Source organism: Echinops telfairi, unplaced genomic scaffold (genome assembly GCF_000313985.2).
Source record: "Echinops telfairi isolate 266 unplaced genomic scaffold, ASM31398v2 ScPeMD7_7458;HRSCAF=8496, whole genome shotgun sequence".
Lineage (NCBI taxonomy): Eukaryota > Metazoa > Chordata > Mammalia > Afrosoricida > Tenrecidae > Echinops > Echinops telfairi.
The window spans coordinates 15,947,960-15,968,975 of record NW_022111358.1 but is presented as its reverse complement, the minus strand read 5'-3'; the positions used below and the strand labels follow the sequence as shown (position 1 = coordinate 15,968,975).

At 45.6% G+C, this 21,016-nt stretch overlaps 2 protein-coding genes across 2 annotated transcripts in view; both read right to left on the bottom strand.

The window, feature by feature from the left end:
* Positions 1-13,748, bottom strand: part of RNF43 (ring finger protein 43) — a 68,745-nt gene extending 54,997 nt beyond the window's left edge. Inside the window, exon 1 of the mRNA XM_004707022.2 lies at positions 11,625-13,748. Coding sequence (XP_004707079.1) covers positions 11,625-11,876 — 252 coding nt within the window. The 5' untranslated portion in view covers positions 11,877-13,748. The remainder of the gene's footprint in view (positions 1-11,624) is intronic.
* Positions 13,749-17,640: 3,892 nt separating this feature from the next.
* HSF5 (heat shock transcription factor 5) overlaps positions 17,641-21,016 on the bottom strand; it is a 61,651-nt gene continuing 58,275 nt past the window's right edge. Inside the window, exon 8 of the mRNA XM_045299297.1 lies at positions 17,641-18,402. Coding sequence (XP_045155232.1) covers positions 18,332-18,402 — 71 coding nt within the window. The 3' untranslated portion in view covers positions 17,641-18,331. The remainder of the gene's footprint in view (positions 18,403-21,016) is intronic.

The window sequence follows — 21,016 nt, the reverse complement described above, 5'->3', positions numbered from 1 at the left end:
AATAGGCCTTAAGACCTAAGACCTCTAACCTCACTGCTGTCCCATTGATTCTGACTCACAGCCACCCTGTGGAGCCGAGAGGAACGGCCCCTGTGGGTTTCTGAGACCGTAACTTGGTCTTTGTCCCACACAGCGGCTGATGACTTCAAACTACTGACCTTACCATTAGCAGCCCGGAGTATAACCCAAGGCGCCACCAGGGCTCCGAAGCCCTTCAGTCGCATTCAAATTACTCTACAGAATAAGCAACGGCATTCCCCGTGCCCATAAAGACATATATCCTTTGGCTCTAACAGCATGCATGAAATTGATGACAGGCATATGATAGCTAAACGTGCCTTTATCATGACAGTTTTACTGTAGTCTACTTCGGTCACAACTGAACTCTTCTAAATCTTCAGAAGCAAACGAAGGTAGTCTTAAATCTGGGAGATTTCATCCTCAAACACGTCCCTGCCTTAGAAACAGGGGCCATCATTTCTAACTTATCTCAATTCTAATTCTAGGAAGCTAATGGGCCTTTGATGTCTAATTTTTTTTAACCCTTACTTTTTATACCATTTTGATTATTTCAGTGCTTCTAAATTTGTGATTAAAAAAACTTCCAAAATACCAAAAAAAATGTACAAAACAAAATGTATCAATGAGCTGTAAAGGTTGTTTAGAACTCAGATAAAGAAAAATTATTTTTAAGTTGCCAGTGAGTAGATTGGGACTCAGGTAGATGTTAATACGAATATGTAATATGTTATTTAAAAGCAAAATCAAAACAAACTGCAACAACAAAGCTCGGAGTGTAAAACACTGCACGTTTCCATATAACAAATAGGGACTTAGAGGCCCAAGCAGGCATCCTAGCCGAGCGGAAGCCGGAGCGTACAGGGTGGGGATCACAGCGACGCCAAGCAGCCAGGATGAAGTCTGTCTTTTCTCTGACCTCGTAACAAAGGCGACCTGCAGAGCCAGCAGCCACTCACTGCTCTAGTTAAAAACTTAACTTTTAAAGGGTATTCGTAAATATTCTTTCTTCTTACTGGCCATTCAGAGAAATCACCAGACTGCAGGCCTCTAAGTCTTTCTTGACTTGATGCACAGTTTCACATAATATTTGAAGAGAGAACTTTCTTTAGTACACACAAGCAGATCTTCGTCCAATCCCAATGTCCACTTTGAGAATTTATCTAAAGCCAACCTTCTTATGATGGCGTTAAACTTTTATCTGTGTCACTTCAAGGAATGTGGACCAACACTTTAAAAGGTCAGTAGGTGAACGGAGGGGTTTAAGAAGGTCATTTCTTTCTTGAAAAACCAAACCAAACAAAAAAAAAAAACACCCCAAAACCATTTTTAGGATCGCAGTTTGGGGTTTTTCTTTTAACTTCGAATTGTATGTATTTTATTCAGACACTTTAAGGTATCTGTTATAATCCATCTACCACACTTTTGGCTTTTGAAATCTTCATCCTTACCATCCTGAGTATCTGAGAGCCATTCAAGAACTCCTGCACCTCTCCTCTTTTTCAGAAGTGAGGAAACTAAGGCCTGCGTCGGCCGTCGGCTTCAAGCAAGATCACCCCCAGACTCTGCATGGGTGATCGCTGGCTGTCTGCTCCCACGAAGATTTACAGCCTTGGAAACCCCTGTGGGTCCGAACAGACTCGGAATCGGCTTGAAAACAGTGGGTTTGGTGTTTCGTGTGGTGACCTAGTAAGTGGGTAATACCATGATTAGTAAGCGGTTGAAATAGTGTAAGAACTACCACGAGGTGACACCGAGACCCTGAAGTGAGCTCTCTAACATGTGTCATGGAAGTGGCGCCAATACACGTTCTCACAGGCTTATTGTCACAGGCCTTCAATTTGTGAAAAACTCATGATTCCGTGAAGTGCAACAAAGGACCCTCCACTGTTCAGGAGGCCCTGTGAGACAAACTGGTTAGCGCTGAGCTACTGGCGGAAAGGGTGACGTTGTGAACCCACCCCGAGGTGCCTTGGGAGAGAGGCCTGGAGATCTTGGCGGAGAGGTCCAGCCTTGAAGCCCCTGTGCAGCTGTCCTCGTCCGCACACACAGGGCCACCGGGAGCGGAGGTCGCGCCACAGCAGCTTGCAACAACCCTCTCCCAGCCACCTGGATACAGCTTTCAACGAAAGAGGCCCAAATCTTTGCTTTCGTGAAAGGAAGTCCTCTTCCACTGCGGGGTTACAGACAGTTACACAGGTAAGACGTGCCACGTGGTAAGATGTTGATGGCGGGAAAATAAGCAAGGAAAGGAAATGTGAGTCTGGGAAGAACAGGAATGAATCATCCTTCCAAAAACCGGTGTGTAGCAAGACCCGGAAGGTCCTAGGTCTGGCCCCACGGAAAGGCAGGCCAGAGGCCAGGGTGGCTGGAGCCGAGTGAGGGCGGGAGGGGCAGCCAGATCCCGGGAAGCCTGGCTTTGATTCCAGTAAGAATTGTTGGAAGGGCATTGAATGCAAGTCAGAGTATGCTCTCAGAGGGCTTTTTTGCAAACTGTTTAACCAGCAGTCTTTTGACTTAATGAGTGTGTTGGGCAACCTGGGTCTAAATAAAGATTACTGCAGCCATTGAGAATATTTTGACATTTTAGGATTTCTACTCAACTGATTTGAGAAACACCTCCTTAAACACCTGGATGAGGAGGCTCTTCTGCCCCTGACAAAGCAGGTCGGATCCACCTCTGCACACCTGGTTCTCAGGTAATGTACTCGCTTTCTCTCCCCCATATGTTTCCTTCTGTGCTACACGGGAGTAAAGGCTACCTGCTCCTGCCTAACTTCTAAGTATCTGTGAATCAATTTAAGCTTCTTGTAGGCAAGCTACTACGTGCATCCACGAAACATCATTATCATACTTTCCTCTAACAATATCCTGCTACTCATGTCCTGAAAGGACATTTATCACAGTCCATTGCTTTTGTAACATATTTTTCCTTTAAAATTGTTTTACATAATACTTTTCTTATATATTATTTATGTAATAGTTTTATAACATTTTTTCTTCTCCTGCACTTAGCAATTTGGAGCAAATAAAAGAAAAGAATCAAATGGTTCAATACATTATTTCTAGTGAATAAAATACAAACTTAAAAAAAATTAAAAACATTTTGAGAATGATGAGGGCAATGAATGTACAAATGCGCTTTATACAATTGATGTGTGTATGGATTGTGATAAGTGTTGTCGACACACTACACACACACACAGACACACACACAGACACACACACGAAAGGCAGGTCAAGCCCAGAAGAAGCGAACGGAACACTCAACAGCCTAATGGAAGCTACGGCGGGGCCTCGGCTCAGGGCCTCCCACTGACTGCAGGGATCTGTGAACGCGCATGTGGAAAACAAATAGTCACTGATCTCATACGAAACAGAACTGTTATCTATGCACAATGTGTCCGGTGGGCACTTATAAGAGCAGCACCTTCTTGACTTGAAACATTATCATTAAAAATATCTGCCGCTTCCTGCTCTGGGCTGGGGTGGGAGGGGCTCCTGAGGACGGCTGTGCCCACGCACGTGTCTGACGGCGTTCTAGGGTCAGTTATGGGTTCTCTGCACCTCCCTTAATGCAAGTGACGAGGGTCAGCTCTTCTTTGACTATTTACTCTCTATTTCTCTTGAAGGCTGACTCAAAGCAAAATCTACTTTGAAAGCTGTTTCCCGGGAATGCTACTGGGTGCAATCAGCGAGAGGCAGGCTGTTCCAGTTTATTTCCTGTTTGTGGCTTAGATAAGGGTTCCTGGTGGCACAGCGGTTAAGCACTTGGCTGTGCGCTGAAAGGTTGGCAACCTCAACCCACCATCTGCTTCTCGGGAGAAAGACGTGACCATCTGTCTCGGTCAAGATCACAGCGGGGGAGCCCTCTGGGCAGCCCTGCTCTGTCCTGCGGGGTCAAGATGAGTTGACAGCGGTGGGATCGGTTTGGAATATATTCATTTAGCACGGAGGGTGGCAAAATGAAGAGAAGGCCAATGAAACGAACCCTGTTCTATTCAAAGGGAGATAGTAACTTTAAAAAAACCCCACTGACAAGTAGCTGTGCAAATGAAAATACAAAATGAAAAGGAGACTAGAGATGAGAAGGGAGCAGAATTTTATGTATTCTAAGCCAGCTTGGAAGAGTGATGGTCATCATGCTCATTCTTCTCGATTCGGGGAATAAACTGGCCTTCCTGCCCAGCCTGCCCCCGTGTGGGACTCGCCAATGGCAATCTCGGAGCTGACAAAGCACGAGCTCTAGCGAGGTCATTTCCTAGCTCCCTGAGGCTGGCAGATCTGAACACTATCTATCCGCCAAACTTGAAAAACAGAAGCACCGTACTCCACTCAGAGAGCTATTAAGAGGACTCGATGAGTTAGTATATAATAAAGTGCATAGCATAAGATTGGTAGTTATTATGTTTTAATCCCTCAATTTTACAGAGAATTTAAAGCCTAAGAAGGTAAACTGGTTTGCCCCAAATCTCACAACTTCTCAGTGGCAGAGTCAGAATCAAAAGTCAAATCCCTTGAGTCACACGGTAGTCACTTTGTTAAGGACACTCACTACCGGCATGCCTCTCTGCCTTTGGCAGCTAATTAAGGTTTTCTCTCCCCTCCCCTAAAAAAATTTTCATTTCAGATCCTGCCTACAAATAAGGTAAAACGGCAAAGACACGTTAACTACATGTTGACTAACAGACAAAATTAAGGGGCAAGCAGAGACATTGTGCACAAAGGCATTTGTCCACGAGGTGCTAACTGCTACCGGCCAAATGCTAAACTACCACCATTCCCATGGTGGTCCAAGCCTTAGGGCAGTGCATTCCTGTCTGGACCAGAGCCCAAGGACATCCCGGGCAACCCGCTGGGCAGGAAGAGGCGAGCGGTCAAGACTCGTGACCCTCTGGCATCGCTCGGGTCCTCTGGCTCTCCTGCCCCACAGGAAGTCAGGTGCATTTTGGGCTGTCCCTCTAAGCGCCATTTATAAGCAGCCTGGCAGCAATAATGTTCTCGAAACAGAATTTCTAAAACATAACCAAGCGATACATAAAGCAGAAAACTGAGAATCAGACGGTGCATAGCGCTGGTGTGTTTTCCAGGAGAAGAATATATTTGAAAGAAAAACAAAATAGTTACAATCACGATCATGTAGTCCTTTTTATCATTCACTGCCAAGTAACTAGGAGTTTATGAATTTTTATGGCACATAAGGGACAGACTCAGAACAGCAGCAGAAATTCACCCTGACTAAACAAATTGTGGAAGATACAGAGGTAGGAAAAGGGCAGGAGGAGACCGGAGGAGAGGAAGAGACGAGGATTCGGGCCAAAAACCTAAGAATGAACCGTGCCATTGGCAGCCCTGCACGGGATCCGAGAACAACGTGAAGCTGCAGCTCTGAGGCAAAATGGAGCGGAAAGCAAGACAACTGGGTCAGGGCAAGATGGGAAGTTTTGAAATGGAAAGGAAATAGCTTAAGAAATAGAAAGAGAAAAAGTAGCAGTTCCTCTTCTATTTTAGCTTCTACTATTTTCAAAAGAATATTACAACTCAGACATCACTGTTGCCCATGAGAAAGTTAAGAGTAAATATGCAGGATCCGCATCAAGACAAAAACGCATGAAGGCCTGGCCCTCCGCATCCTGGTCTAACCAGCCGTGGGCTGATGCGGAGACAAGCAACATTATTTTAGAGACAGTTCTTTGTTCTGTTTTAAACTAGTTGTTGGCACAGTGTTAAGAGATGTTCCCCCTGTGTCTAAGAAATATGAAAGTTGTGAAGCAAATAAAACCCAGCTTGTTTGGTTCTTATGAAACTGTACATCATGTGAATGAATAGAGCAACAGATAAAGGAATATCTGATTGCCTGAAACTCCCTGGGAATTACAACACGCCAAAGGTTGCTGTTGTTTACTTCATCACCTTTCTCGTACCTTCACATTGCCAGTGAATGACATCCCCCCTCTGACAAAACCTGACTGCGTCTTTGTAGAGAAACAGGCTGCTGGAATATTTCAGAAAGAATGACACCTGGAGGTCTTCAAGAGTCTTCTAAGTCACGAGAGTCGTGCACCGAGAAGGGTCAGGTGCAGCAGAGCCCGCGTCTGGGAGACATGGGAGGAGGCGTGGCCCAGACTGAGATGCTGAGCTGCAGTGTGAGAGGCAGGCTAAGGGACAAACACCACGGACACTAGCAGTGTAATCGTGGGTCCCTAACACGGCAGACTTCACCGACAGACTCAATCAAACCGCAGGTAACGAGGAGCGCTCGCACAAAACTCCAAATGTCGCCTTAACAAAAAGAAGAAGCAAGTCTCGTAGGAGAGCACTAACGAACGCCAGTAACTGCTGTGGGTGGAAACTGATTAATAGGCAATCGACCACGGCCAATAGCGAACATCTTCAGAGATTCCGACTAGACTTGTGTACAAATGTATCAAGCCCGTGTAGATAGGAGACGCCGGTGTGGGTAGAAAAGATGAACACGGGGTGAAAATTGCTAAGTACTTAGAGACGATGAAATGCCACTTTGGCAAAGTAAAGAGACAATGCAGCTCTTACATGGACACGAAGAGGCTCAAAGGTACGCGTGGGAGACTAAACAAAGCCAGATTAGTCGGCGTGAGACAAAGGGCAGCACAAGAGAAGATGAAGCAACGAGTGGCCAAGAGGAAGCCTGTGGGACCTCGTATTTACCTTTTCCCTCGTGCAAACACTGACATTTTATGTGGAGCTCTAGGGTAATAGAGGGGAAAGACCAATTTCAAGTAAAAGTAAATTGTTTTATACAGTATTTCATTAATTCATTGAGCATGCTTAAACCAAAAAGCTTAATGTGACTCCCAAAGATGCCAAAGATATCAAACTATGACCCTACAGTAAAATTACTTAGGGAAAACTATTAAAATGAAGGTCAGGCCTCTCTTGCAGGCTATTAGGTAGGCATGGTCAGAAAGGAAGCAATGTTTCTTTTCTAATTCCTATAGTCAAAAGTATTTATGATTTCAACTTTAAGCATGATCATTCCCCTCTAGTGTCCACAGTTAGGGATAGAACATTCTTATCAAAACTTATACTGATTTACACTCTTCTTCCCCACGGATTTTTCTAAAATAGTCTCTTGAGTCTTCTACTTCTTTGCCTAAGGAATTATTTTGAAGAACCACTAAACTACATGTATGTGTATCTATGTATGTACAGGTACACAGACACACACACACACACACACACACACACACACAGCCCTCTATGTTCTCAGGTTCCGATTCTGAACGTTCAACCAGCTGAGGATGGAAAGTATAGGGGCGTGGGGGCAATTCGGTGGTCAAAACAATCCTTCAAAGGCTGAACATACTGCCATCAAGTGAACTGGGACGCAGAATGGCCCTACGTAAGATTTCTGACACTGTGATCTGTACAGAAGACGGACTGCCTCATCTTTCTCCAGCAGAGTAGCTGGTGGGTTTGAACTGCCCAACCCATCAGTTAGCAGTCCAGCGCCTAACCCGGAGGACCACCAGGACGGGCCAAAAGCTAGAAGGAAGAGAAGTGCAATTTACATGACGGTTGTGTTGTATTAGGTATTATATTAACTACATGGGATGATGTGTGTGCACTAGAAGCAAATTCCTTGTCGTTTCAGAAGAGGGGGCTTTAAATATTTTGTGGAAAAATTCCATTTTCTTTCTATTCCACTTTTTCACGAACTTTTAGAAGCCCCCGGGACTTGAGCATTCTTGGATTTCGATACACAAGGGAGGTCCTGAAAGCAATCCTCCATGGGCATGATGGGACAACCTCCTATGCGTGTGCGTATGTAAAATCCACACGTGCTTGGAAAAGAGCATTTACCAATGCCTCCTTCTCCCACTTTCTTTCCCTGAGGAGCGAGTACTCTTAACTCACACAGTACTTTGGCTCTCTTTATATCACAAAATAAAAATCTGAATTTGGGTGCTGAAGGAGATCACTGGTATGGATTGAATTATGCCCCCAGGCCCACCCGCAAATATGTGTTGTAAATCCTAACCTCTATGCCTGTGGCTATAATCCCATTTGGGGAAGGCTTGTCTTTGTTATGTTAATGAAGCACTGTTAGTGTAGGGTGTATCTTGAATTAATCTCTTTTGAGATATAAGAAAAGGTTAAATGGAAACTAGCAAGCCGAGATGGGGAAAGAGAGACCTCAAGCTACGGGAAGATCATTCCAGAGCAGAACCCCAGGGAGACAAGAGAAAGCCTTCCCCCTAGAACTACCACCCTGAATTTGGATTGCTAGCTTCCTGAACTGCAAGAGAATAAATTTGTTAACACCCACTTGCGATGTCCCTGCTACAACAGCATTAGATAACTAAAACCATCATATTTAACAGTATTTTAACCTGGGTCCAAGAGCTACAGTAAGTGTCCTATTGTAAAATGAATTGTAATCAATAAGCAATGTAAATGTTATGGCGTGAAGGCACGAGACCACACACATCTGTCACATCACCCTACTGTGGTGGCTTGTACATCATGTAACACTGGAAGGTATGTCCCTGATATTCCAAATGCCAGCAGGGTCACCCACGGGGACAGGCTTTAGCAGCACTTCCAGGCCAAGGCAGGCCAGGCAGAAGGACTGGGTCATCTACTCAAAAACCTGGCCAGAAAAGTCCTGCTCACGATCAGTGGAAGATTGACCGCGGGCTGGAAGAAGGGCCCTTCGGGTTGGAACTCACTCAGAGTGCAGCTGGGGAAGAGCTACCTCCCGAGGGGAGCACTGACCTCAATGATGGGGATGGAGGGAAGCCTTCCTGACCTTCTTTTGCTGATGTGGCACAGCTCAAAATATCCAACGAATGAGATGAGAGGCTGCGTGAACATCCCTTAATAACCAGAATATGACTGGAATGCATGAATTATGAATCAATTTAACAACCCTGGCATTAATGAGTTGAAATGAACTGGTGTTGCCATTTTTAATAGGACAGTCATATGATCTATTATGCCGGGAGTGACAATGAGGAATTGTATCACCTGCATTACCAACAAGGACACGCTAAGGATGTGTTGTAATAGAATGCTGTCTGTGAAAGGATAATATCCATAAGTCTATAAGGAAGACCAGTTAATATGACTATTATTCAAATTTATGCACAAACCACTAATGCCAATAATGAAGAAATGAAAGATTTTTACAACTTCTGTGGTCAGAAATTGATCAAACATGCAATCAAGATGCCTGGATAATTACTGGTGATTGGAATGCAAGCGTCGGGAGCAAGAAGGATCAGTAGTTGAAAAATATGGTCTTAGTGAGAGAACAGACATGGAAGATCAAATGATGGAATTTTCTAGGACCAACAGTGCCCTGGCTGATAATAGTGCCCCCCCCCCCAGCAGCATAACTAGCAATTATGCACGTGGGCTGTGCCAGTTGGAATGCTCAGGAATCAAACCCACTGAACGTGTGGAATCTGTGGAGCATTTCTTCACGGAGCTCGATACCACCCGTCTGCACACGGCCACGGCCCAACCTCAGAACAGACCGCCAACTGCTCATAGGCAAGTCAAGTCGAAAGTGAAGACATTTAAAACAAGTCCATGGAAACCGAAATACAACCTTGAGTACGCTCCATCGGAATGACCAAAGCCAAGATGAGCTGTGAGATAACATGTTGGAAATCATACATAAAGAAAGCAAAAGATCATTAAAGAGACACACATGAGGTTAGAAGGGACTCAGGGACTCGGAAACTGGCTTTTGGCTCCATAGCAACAAAAGTGAATGAAGAAACGATGAAGCAAAAGAACTGAAGAGAAGATTTCTGGTGTGAGAAATCAAACACCACCCCCCCAAAAAAGAGGATATACTGCATTGGGAAAATCTGCTACAAATGACCTCTTTCAAGGGTTAAAAAGAAAAGATGTCACTCTTGTGACAAAGGTGTGTCTGACCCAAATCATGGTATTTTCAGTTACCTTGTATGCATTCAAGGTCATGAATTAGAAGGACCAGAGAACTGATACCTTGGTGAAGACTATCGAATATACCATGAACTTCCAGAAGAACAACTAAGACCGTCTTGGAAGAAGTACAGCCAGAATGCTCCTTAGAAGCAAGCATGGTGAGCCTTCCTTTCACACACTTTGAATTAGTTATCAGGAAGGACCAGTCCTGAAGAAGGACATGATGCTTGGCAGAGAGGACGTGAAAAAGAGGCCTCACTGAGATGGGTTGGCGCAGCGACTGCAACAGCGAGCTCAGACACAGCAAGGACTGTGACGGTGTGCAGGGCTGGCCCGTGTTTCCTTCTGTTACAAAGAGTGTTGCTGTGAGTTGAAAGCAACTCAATACTCCCTAACTAGGCTCTCTGGTCACCATGGACAACAAGAACTTGGCCGAGGAAACATTACTTTCACCCCAGTCAGTTCACAAATTCCATGCAGGCCTTAGAATCAGTCTGAAGTGGCTCAGGCATGATGCATGAAGCCAAGCTGGAGCTGACCTGAATCTGTGCCCGGATCATAGTGAGAATGGGAGAACGAGGGGTCCAAGCCTTGGGATGGGAAATGCGGGAGAGCTCACAGTGCGCGCTTCCAAGAGCCTGGTGTAGCGACTGGATTATCATCTGGGCTGTGGAGAGTGACACACATTCAAAGCCCCAAGGTTGGCTGCCATCGGTGAGCTGGGCACAACTGTTCCAGACTCTGCCAATCAAGAGATTGGGTTGCTATGCAACCTACATGCTGTCCTTGTTTCCTAAGAGGAAAATTCCGTTTCTAACAGGGCAATCACCCGTAATTTTCCCTGTTCCAGTTAGCATGCTGCTATCCCTACATTCTATAAAACTGGGTTAATTCCAGTTTTGCTTTCTGGCCAAGACTCGATTCAACACATACAAAGGCTATGGATGAGTTATAGGGGAAACACAGTCTTAGCACAAAAGCCCCCAGAAAACCGTGTCTGGAAAAAAAGCACGTGGGTCAGTAAAAAGGAGAGGTGAAATTGAAATGTTTTCAAAATCATAATGGTGTGTGTGAACAAGGCCCCAAATGAGCTGGAGGCAGGTTTTACCACGTGTGCCCATTTTGTGCCCCAGCCCTCTCCTTAGGGGCTGCTCCAGTGTGCGGCCCACGTGCGAGGCCGGCGGGAGCACACACGCTTGACTGGGCGTAGGGAGCGGCAGGGCCCTCAAATCTGCTCCAAAGGCATGCCAGAATTCCAAGGTGCGCCTGACCATTACAATCAACACCCTGCAGTGCTCACTTCAGAGTTGAACACGCTGTTCAGGGCAATCCTCAGGTCAGCGAAACACAAGCCTGAAGATTTCATGCACCAAAAATCAGTGTTCAGATGAACCACTCGCAAAGAATCGTCTTACAATGCATACCCCCAAAGGCCAGGTAATACCGGAGTTAGAAATAGACAGGTGATGTTCCAAAACAGGATTTACGCTTCTTCTCGTCTAAGACTTTGCTTTCGAATGCCAAGAGGGTACTTAGCTTTTAGAAATGGGGCGCAGAGGTCCGGCAGCAGAAGCCCCGGCTTGCGTGGGATTTGAGTTGGGAGACAAAGAAGGAAAGCATGTTTCGAGCAGATGGAAAGTGAAAAACAGGCACGTTATCCTTACCTGCATTAGTTTTCCTTCTGCTGGGGTTATTTCAGCCACACCAGCAAACACGCCTTCCAAGGTGAGGTTCAGTTTTCCCGTGGGGTCCATTTTCAAGGGGATCACTCTGATAATCGCTTTCTGCTCCGCTGCTCTCTCAGACTCCACCGCTGCTGCCAGTACCAGTCCTGTGCGGCCAAAGCCTGCCTGGAGGGTAGCCATCAGCAGCCAGGGCCAGAGGGCAGCCAGCTGCAGCTGGTGGCCGCCACTCATGCTGCCAGGTGCAGCAATGCACTTCGGCCAAACATATTGCTTCCGCGGCTAATACCAAACGCAGGCCCCAGATCCAGAGAAATGGAGGGAACGGGAACTTAGGCTTCCGTTTCAGAAAGCCAAGTCAAAGTTTTGGCTCTTTTTCTGAAGCATCGTCCCCAAAACAGGTGGCCTTCCTGATGAGGCAGCGCAGAGATGTTTTCAGCCCACCTCTGCTGCAGGCATGCCCCTTTCTCCCATCTTTCCCCTGCCAAGTAAAGATCGCACAGCGTCTCTTTGGGATTTCCAACTCTGCTGGAGGCTGAATGTCAGTCACATCATGAATTTTGATGCCAGATCACTCGGGGTTGGTTTTCCATATGTATCAAGTCGCTGAGCCACTGAAGCCAATGTTCATGAACAAAACAAGGCCAAGTCAGTGGCTAAGGCCACGCGTTCAAGGAGCGCATGAAGAACCCCAGCTCCGAAAATGAAGAAGTGGCCCCTTGCAAACCACAAAATCTGGGAATGGCAAATGACCCAAAAGGTCAAGGCGATTTCCTCTTTAAATGGGAGAGGAAAGCAAACAGTCCTACACAATCTCAGGAAAGATGCTACCACACGCACTCAGAAGGGTTTCCACAGGAAGCGGGGTGTCACTACAGCCTACGTCCGAGGCCCGTGGAGCAGGAAGACTCTTCCTGAGCTTGGACACACTGTAATTTGGGGGGTTCTACTAAAACCTGCCTATGAAGTAAGTGACAAACGCCCATGTCTTCACATTTCACACGCTAATCCGGAGAATCACCACTTTCATAATTAGGGGAGCTCTTGAAAAGGTCAGCTTTCTGGTGCTTTCTTTGCGGTTGAAAGTCACCTCTCTGTCTCCATGTTCTTGGTCTCTTGTTCTCCAGCCTGAGAATGCCGAGCACGCTCATTTCCCATGGAAGCTACGTTACTACCCAGATATCATAATCCGTAATTTTCTGGGTCCATAAGAAAAACAAAGGACTATTCCGAACACGTTTTCAAATTCCTTGAGGGGGTAGGGAATAAAGTAAAGGGGGGTAAGGGAGGTGCTTAGTCACAGGCGCTGTGCTGAACACCCTGAAAAAGTAAAAATAAGCCTGAGTGTTGTCGCGCTGGGTTACTTCTGGGCACATTTGAGAAGTTGGGTCTTGGTACAAGTAGAGAGTCCGATTTTAAAATATGCACCCTTAAGTAAATATCAATGCACTTCCCCCACAAAACCCACTTGTTCAGACAGAGGTCAAGCTAAAAAAAAAAAAATCGTATAGAGTCTCCAGACTACACGCTGGAAAGCCAAGCAACTGACCATGAATCTGTTACAGAGATTCTTTTCTTTTGTTGAAGCTGAAGGGAAACTTAAAATAAAAAATTTCCCCCAAGCAATCGGCAAACCTGTTGCGCTGCCGGGCCCACTGGAATCCACGGGGCATGAGCCAAAGTCAGAGATCCTGCTCAAAAAAGGTTTCAACTGCTGCACCGAGCGCAGCCCAGTCTTCCACCTTCTTACTCGGCCACCAAACCGAGTGGCCCGCAGGGCAGGTGGGTGCCGAGAAACTCCGCAGCCTGAAAAAGTAATCCATGCAAGTCAAAGGCAGAAACCTGCTCCAGGGTGAGAGCTAGTGTCCCCAGGAACTCTGAAAATACTTAGAGAGGCTCCAAAATCATTGCTGAAATCTCCGTGCTAACAAAAGGTCTTGCTCTCCCCGAACAGCATCTAAAATGATCAAATCTTGAAAGAGACCAGAGGAAGCAGAGTGGCCAACACACCGGCAACAATTCACTACCAGGAACACAGGGAGGAAAAATCCCAGGAGGAGCCTGCCTCTGAAGCATGGATAGCCTCGCCAAGTCCGGAAGGCTTGCCAGCGCTTTCTCCCTAGAGTTCCTGCGCTCTGTAATTGGTGTCCCAGCTCTGACTCGCTCCTCTGGGACTGCAATCACGCTCCCTACCTGCTGACACAAAGTGAGGGTGGAGCAGCGAGAGGCACCCACCCCCACCCCACCCCTCCTCCTCCTGGCTGGCCCGGGCCCAGGCTTGGGTGCGCGCACGCACACTCCTTCTCTCCATTCTCTCAGCTCCTCTACTCCCTCTATTGAGCCAAAGACAAACTGCATCCAGTTCAATTCTCAGCGTGTGAATAATACATCGTAAATCCAGGTCTCTCAAACAGACACCTAAACAGATTCCACACCCGGCAGAGGCTGGACGGTGGCACTGGGACGCCGAGGTATAAAGAGGGGCCCCGGGAAGCAACAGAGCGGGACACGGGTTTTTAAGAATGACCCTGCGCTGTAGCACTGACTGCTGCTTTCCGTCTGCCATGGGGAAGGGCCCTGGCTTTATTGAGTCACAGCTATTCTGCTGACTTCAGTTCAGTAGCTCCGCTCCAACCTTCTTGGTGAGCCTTCTGATGATGTCAGAGGCCCCGCCTCCGTCGTTAGGAAGTGAACGACTGCAATGGCCCAGGCCGCTGCCCTCCACCCAGGGTGGCAGGTCTGTCCCTGCAAGCTGAGCGAAGAAGTAAACTACACTTCATGAAAAGAGTGTAGGCAGAAAGGAGCCTCGCTTTTGGCTAATGAGCACATTCATAGTATCTTGTTGCTAGAAATAATGCAAAAGTTCCTGTTTCCAACACTTACCCAATATTTGACTGTAGTTAGACATTTTATTTTTGAACTACTGCCAATAAGCTTTCAAAATTACACAAGCTGATCTTCAGTAAGATGTGCATATGATAATTACATTGTAGGTGCTTGCAAATATTCCACAATACCTCTGAAAGCAAAAAGTATGAGTAAACCGTAAACATTTCCCCCCTGTAGATAGCTTAAGGGGGTAGTTTCAGATTTTTAAGCACAAAACCTAATATAGAACAGGAAGATATATTCTGAAGTATTCTGATGTATTCTAAATTAAGATCTTAATTTAGCACTCTCCCTCCCTCCCTCTTGGTGGGACCTTGAGAACATAATGTAAGAAGTACAAGGTTTTTGTTTGTTTGTTTGTTTTGGGGGGGGGTTGTAGTCTCTTTCCTAATAATTAGAAATAACTCTAATTCCAGAAAGAGAATTTAAAAATACCTATGGATTTGCATTTTCATTTATATATACACCAGGAAATAGTGTAGCAGAACTAGTACAAAATACATATACTTATATCTCATATAAAAACATTTTTAGACACAAAGTAATCTATGCATAGACTTATCTATTCATACTTGAAACTTCCAAAGGAATGAAGAGATCCAAACCCAATAGTGAACACACACACAGAAGAGCGAAGAGGGCAGACACGCTGAGATGTGTTGCCCTGTTTTTAGGAAACCCCCAAATCCGAGATGATAGCATGTATCATAAACGCGGGGAGCCCAAAAGACTCGGGATCAAACCAAACAGCCATCTGCAGCTTAGTGTGCTGGTCTGCTGTGTCCATTTGAGTCATCAGAAGTGACAAGCAAGGAAACAATCATTCTCCAGCTTCGAAGTGATTTGATAAAATGTAAAGCTATAGACAAGGGCCACTGGGTTACTAAGTGCCTAGGGCAGGAGCCCTGGGGGTGTCATGGTTACTCGTGGGGCTTCGATCCCATGGTCGGCAGTTCAAAACCACCAGCAGCTCCCTGGGAGAAAGACCGGGCTTTCTACTCCCATAAACAGTGGGTCTCAGGCACCCATGGGGTGGGGGTGGGGAGTGGCTAGGCGTCAGCACTGGCCCCGCAGCAATGAGTTTTGAGAGGGGGGTGGGGGTGGCGAAGGAGGATGGGAGGAAACAGGGAGCTAACAATGGGTACGAGAAGAAACTGTTCTGCAATTGATTGTGATGCTGATAGCACAATTCTTGTTAACATGATTGGATGATGAAGTTGTATGATATGTGAGTGATATGCCAATAAAATGCTTTTTTTTAAATTGGTAGGATGAACCACAAGACTTCGACAGAGATACAGGAAGATATCCTCACGACAGTAATGGAATACCCACTTCGCTGACATCTACTACCTAATGTAGTACATTAAAAAGTTCTCTCTTCAGGATCTATTTTCACATCTTAATTAAGTAGTTACTGAAGGCCATTTACCCTTTTCAAAAAAACCTAGGTTTTTGAAAAATAGCCTGGCTTTGTTCTATCCTTAATGCCATTTTAAAGATCCCGTCTCTGCTCAAATGCAAATGCCAAAAAAAAAAAAAAAGGGCCAGGGTCCATTTTTAAAAGTCAGTTCTTTCAAAAACAGACTACATCTTCTGTTGAACTTTACTATTGGGATTAATGGTCATGACGATTGTGTTTTCTATTCGTCCCCAATCAAACAGCAAAAACCAAGCAAGTCTAGTTTGAACATTCACTTTATTGTTGACTGATTAAAATGTTATCTGTGCTTAAGGTGCTGAAATACTGAGGTACTAGACAGGAACCTGGTTGGTATGTGTCAGACCCTACTGGCTAATTCACATGAAGATTTTATGTCATCTTTTGTCATTTGACCCAACTCAATGGTGGCAGCTCTAGCTGATGGGCTCCATGCATGTGTACTGGGAGACCCAGCTCTTGGTCGGCTGTGCTCACATAAGAAACAGTTTGGAAAGAGAATAAGGCATTCCATGAATTAAGCCTCAAGACCAATAAACCTATGCCAAAATCCCTGCTTGCCACACACTCCTCACAACATAACATCTCTTTCAACAGGTCCAAGGCCAGGAGGGGCCATTGCAGGGACGCAGCATCACCTACCTAGTCTGCCAGCTTTTCAACACGAGGGGAAGACAAGCGCCTTCACTTGAAAAGCCGGCCTCTTCTGCACATGCTCTGCCAAAAGACGCAGTTGTCTTGACGATGGTTTTCATCTTGCAAACCTAGCTGACAACGATGAAGTAATGCCCATCACGCGGGACAGCAACCCATCTCGTCAGATGGACCAAAGTCACTTTCCAGAACCTACTTTCGTGTCCAAATTGAGTCACTGTTGACCAGTACAGAGCTCACCCTTTAAAAAGAGCCCAGAACAGAAAAGATCTTCACAACACATTTAGGGCTTGACCTCACTGGAAGGCACAATGCAACTTTAGGACTGAATTAAATTACACCCACAGTGACGTGCATGGTACTGCTGCCATATCACTAAGTGCCTCTTTTGCTTTCTGTTTAGTTTGATACTACTAGGACTTCCTTTGTTTGCGAAAATGTGCATTGGAAAAACGGAGACAAAACCAATACAAATGCTCTAGTCAATTTAGAAGCGCTCCTTGCCATCGTGCGATGAGCAGGAGAGGAGTCAACTCTGGAAACTGGACATCCAAGATCTCTCTTCCAGTGAGCGGAACTTAAAAACGCGTCCCACAGTCCTCTTACTGTGAATCAGAATCCGACAGGTTTGATAAATAAAACTACTAGGGGTATCCCACTATCCAACACTGTCTCAGAAGCTTAAGCCAATTAGAAATGGTTAGAGGAGTAGCTTTTGCTAAAAGTCAATTTTTCCCAACATTTGTACAAAATACCTCACATAGGTGAGGCTTTATACCAATCGAATGTAAAGTCTAAAATAAAAAATACTCTGTTAAATCCCTTAATGTTTTTGTTCATACATTGTACATTTTCCCTTCAAAATAAACATATTATACATGCTTCCTTTATCCTTCTATCCTGCAATATTAATAAAAATGTAAGCGTTAAAACGTTTCAATCTACCAGCATTTATTAATATAATTATATTAAACAAGTTAAAGATTTTTCTTTAGAAGACATTTAAGTAAACAATGTCTTAACAAAACCCTTCTTACCATTTATGATTATACAGTATTAAAATGAAGGAAAGCTATGACAATAGAAGAACGCTCCACTAAGGAAGATGGCTCAGGGGTAGTAGGTACATGTGATGAATGGCCCAAGTCTGGATGCCTTGCTCTTCAAACAGAATGCTGGATTAGAGAGTAAGAGCGTCCCTGGTTAATCACGGAGAACATTATAGTCCTTCTCCGGAATGCCTTCCCTGGCACCCCTCGTCCCAGGGACACCTGCAATCGTGGTGACCTCAGACGCCTTTGTCACGCACACAGTTTTCTTCAAACGGATCCGACGGGGACATGGAAGAGGGACAGCACTCCCCACCGGGGCGGGCTGACTGCAGGCTGCCGAATCGGCCCAGACACAGCACGCATTCTCCAGGACCACAGTGCAGCCTGCTGTAACAGAAGGCCAGGCATTTTCATGTGAAAGAGAGCTGGGCAGCAAAAAAACATGGCCAGGAGATGTTTAGTAGTTTATCAAGGTAAATTATCTGAACTGAACAGATCTAGAAAAGATCAAATTCTCAATTAACAAAACGAAAAATACTTTTTTTTTTTTTCCTTAACACAACTGAAAAAGTCCCAACAGCGTGTCATGTGCAAGGAAGGCTATCTGCCTCCAGCTCCAGCTAGCGCACAATGTCACATTTGTCACCCATTCCTCATTCTTTTAACTCTTCCTCCTTTGGAAAGTGCTCCTGCTTGCAGGCCACGTCCACCAGCAGATGAAGATCTAGAACGAGAGGAGGGTTGTTTACTCAGTCTTCGCCTCATAGCCAGTAGAGATCTACAACCGTCCGCAAACACAAAGAACCGGTGGTCTACTTCTCACCTGTCCCACTGGCTCTTAGATAACAAGGCCCCCTCAGAGTCTCCGTTTGGGTCATTCCTGTAACTCTAGGCCACATGGATACAGCCTAGTGGTTAACCAAAAGGGACCTACAAAAGTTGTTTCTCTTCTTTCATTGATGTGGCCAAGCTTCTTTTCAATTAAGTTGCCTTTTATTACAAGGGAAGAGTAAGACGTGGTGTCCAAGGATCAAGGTAAAATATTCCCACACAAGTGAAAATTCACTTCCTCCTTGTTATCAAGCCAGGTTAGGTTCTTGGGTGGCACAAACGGTGTGCGATTGACTACTAACCTAAAGTTTGGCAGTTCGAACCCACCGCATAGCACCATGGAAGCAGGACTTAGTGGTCTGCTTCTGTGGAGATTACAATCAAACCCCTATGGAACAGTCCCACTCAGTAACAACAGGGTTGCCAGGAGTTGAAATCAACTTGACAATGGGTTTGAGTTGCTTGTTTTATTTTTTCTTAAATAAGAATAGGTGGATGGGTTATAAAAATCTGAAAAAGAAATAGATTCAGGGGGAAAATGTTATAATAAGTAATCGCGCTCAAGAAAACAATTCGTCCAAAGTATGAATGGGCCATAGAACCACAGCCTGGTAGCTAGGGAAGAACCACTGAACTATCTGGTTAATAAGTAAAGCCAGTGGGTTCCCGATCTTGCTTCACAATGGAATCACCTGGGATTGGGAAAAATACCGCTAACTGGGGCTCTCGTTGCTATTGTAATTTAATTGGTGTGGAGTGCAGGAGCCCTGGTGGTGCTGTGACTAGGGCATTGGGCTGCTAACTGCAAGGTTGGTGGCTCAAGCCCACCAACCACTCCCTTTGAGAATGATGAGGCTGTCTCGCCCCATCAAAGTTCACAGTGGGAAACCCAGTCTTGGGTCACTCGGAGCCAGAATTGGCTGGATAGCAGCGAGTGGTGGCCGCGGGCAGCCTGAGCATCAGGAGTTTGAAAAGCTGAGCAAAAATGTACGAGGAGTAATACCCAACGATGACCATTCTCTGAACAAGAATGGCAGGCCATCTAGTAACTGTGATGGCTGTGTGGGATATGAAAGGGCTTATTAGTAACCCTACTTTGAAAGCAGTGGGGAAAAAATTAAAAAGCAAGCAAGCGGTGGCGGGTCCCTTAGACACTTACAAGGCTACTGCAGATCTCCTCTGGGATAGGGGGCGGGTGGGGTGGCCCGCAAGGTGAAGACCAACAGCAACCATTCTTGTTCAAGCGCATCACTCATAATCACCGAAACATAGTAAGTGTATTAAAATACAGTCTCCATAACGGAGCTGCCAGAGGTTGGAGGGTACAGAGAACAAGAAACACACCAAACCCACAGCTGTGTCTGGAGCCACGCGGAGCTCCTCTGAGTGCGAGCCAGAGGGAAGCCTGCACACTCCCCCGAGAAGACCCCTGTGCGGGACTCACAGCAACCGAGTCGCTTGAGAGACAAATGCTTTGAGGGGAAAAGGCGTTACACCCAGTTGTCTGGGGATGCTCATTCCTACCGAGAGCGCCTGTTAGGGTTGGGGCCATGATCTTAATGAAATCTCAGCCCTAATCCAATAGTGATAAAAGGGCCGTCCTTTAGGAATAAACTGAATTTTACTTGTAAACATTTAGTTCAAAATGCTCAGGCATGAGCTGCTCCTGCAAGGTTGGTGGCTCAAGCACCAGAAGGTAGGGTGCTGTAGCTCGGGGTCCACTGTGCCCACCCTCTGTGGGGAGTAGGTCCGTCATCAGGGGCAGGTGCTCCCTCACCCGGCGAACCACTGGTCAGACCTGGCAAGTGCGGCCTTTCGTGGCTGTGGAGTGGATTCTGAGTGGTGGTTGCTATGTGGGCAATTCGATGTCTCCCATTTCAGGAGTTAGAGCTTTACCACTTTGTTATTTTGACCCAGAAGATATTTCCTTAAGTCAATATGTGCTCAAAGACCTACACCTAGCATGCCAAAGGCTGTGGTCAACGGGCCCCTTCTCACAAAATGTACATCCATTGGAATCACTACAATCTGGATGCCTAATCACTTTGGAGCCTGTTATTTAAAAAAAAAAGTTCAAAGGAAACTTGGAAGTGTGGGAAGATGCTTCTACTTAAACAGGTAAGAAAATATTCCAAAATACTGCCATTAGAACTGGGCACTAGAAAGTTCTAGGATATAAGATGCCCCTACCTAAAGGGATATTGGGCAGTGAAATTACACTCCAACAGTATTTCCAACAAAATTTGGGGATAAAAGTGGCTCTAGAGGTAACTGAATCAAATCCTCTTAATAAATAGTATCTTCTGAAAGTTGGAATAAAAAGCCATAAATAGTATCTTCTGAAAGTTGGAATCTTCATTGGTGGGAGCTATTTTTAATGGTAGTAACAGTTGAAATTAAAAAATGATACTTCGCTGAAGACAAAGCGGGTGAATAAGCAAAGGTGGTGAAGAAAGCTGATGGTGCCCGGCTATCAAAAGATATAGTGTCTGGGGTCTTAAAAGCTT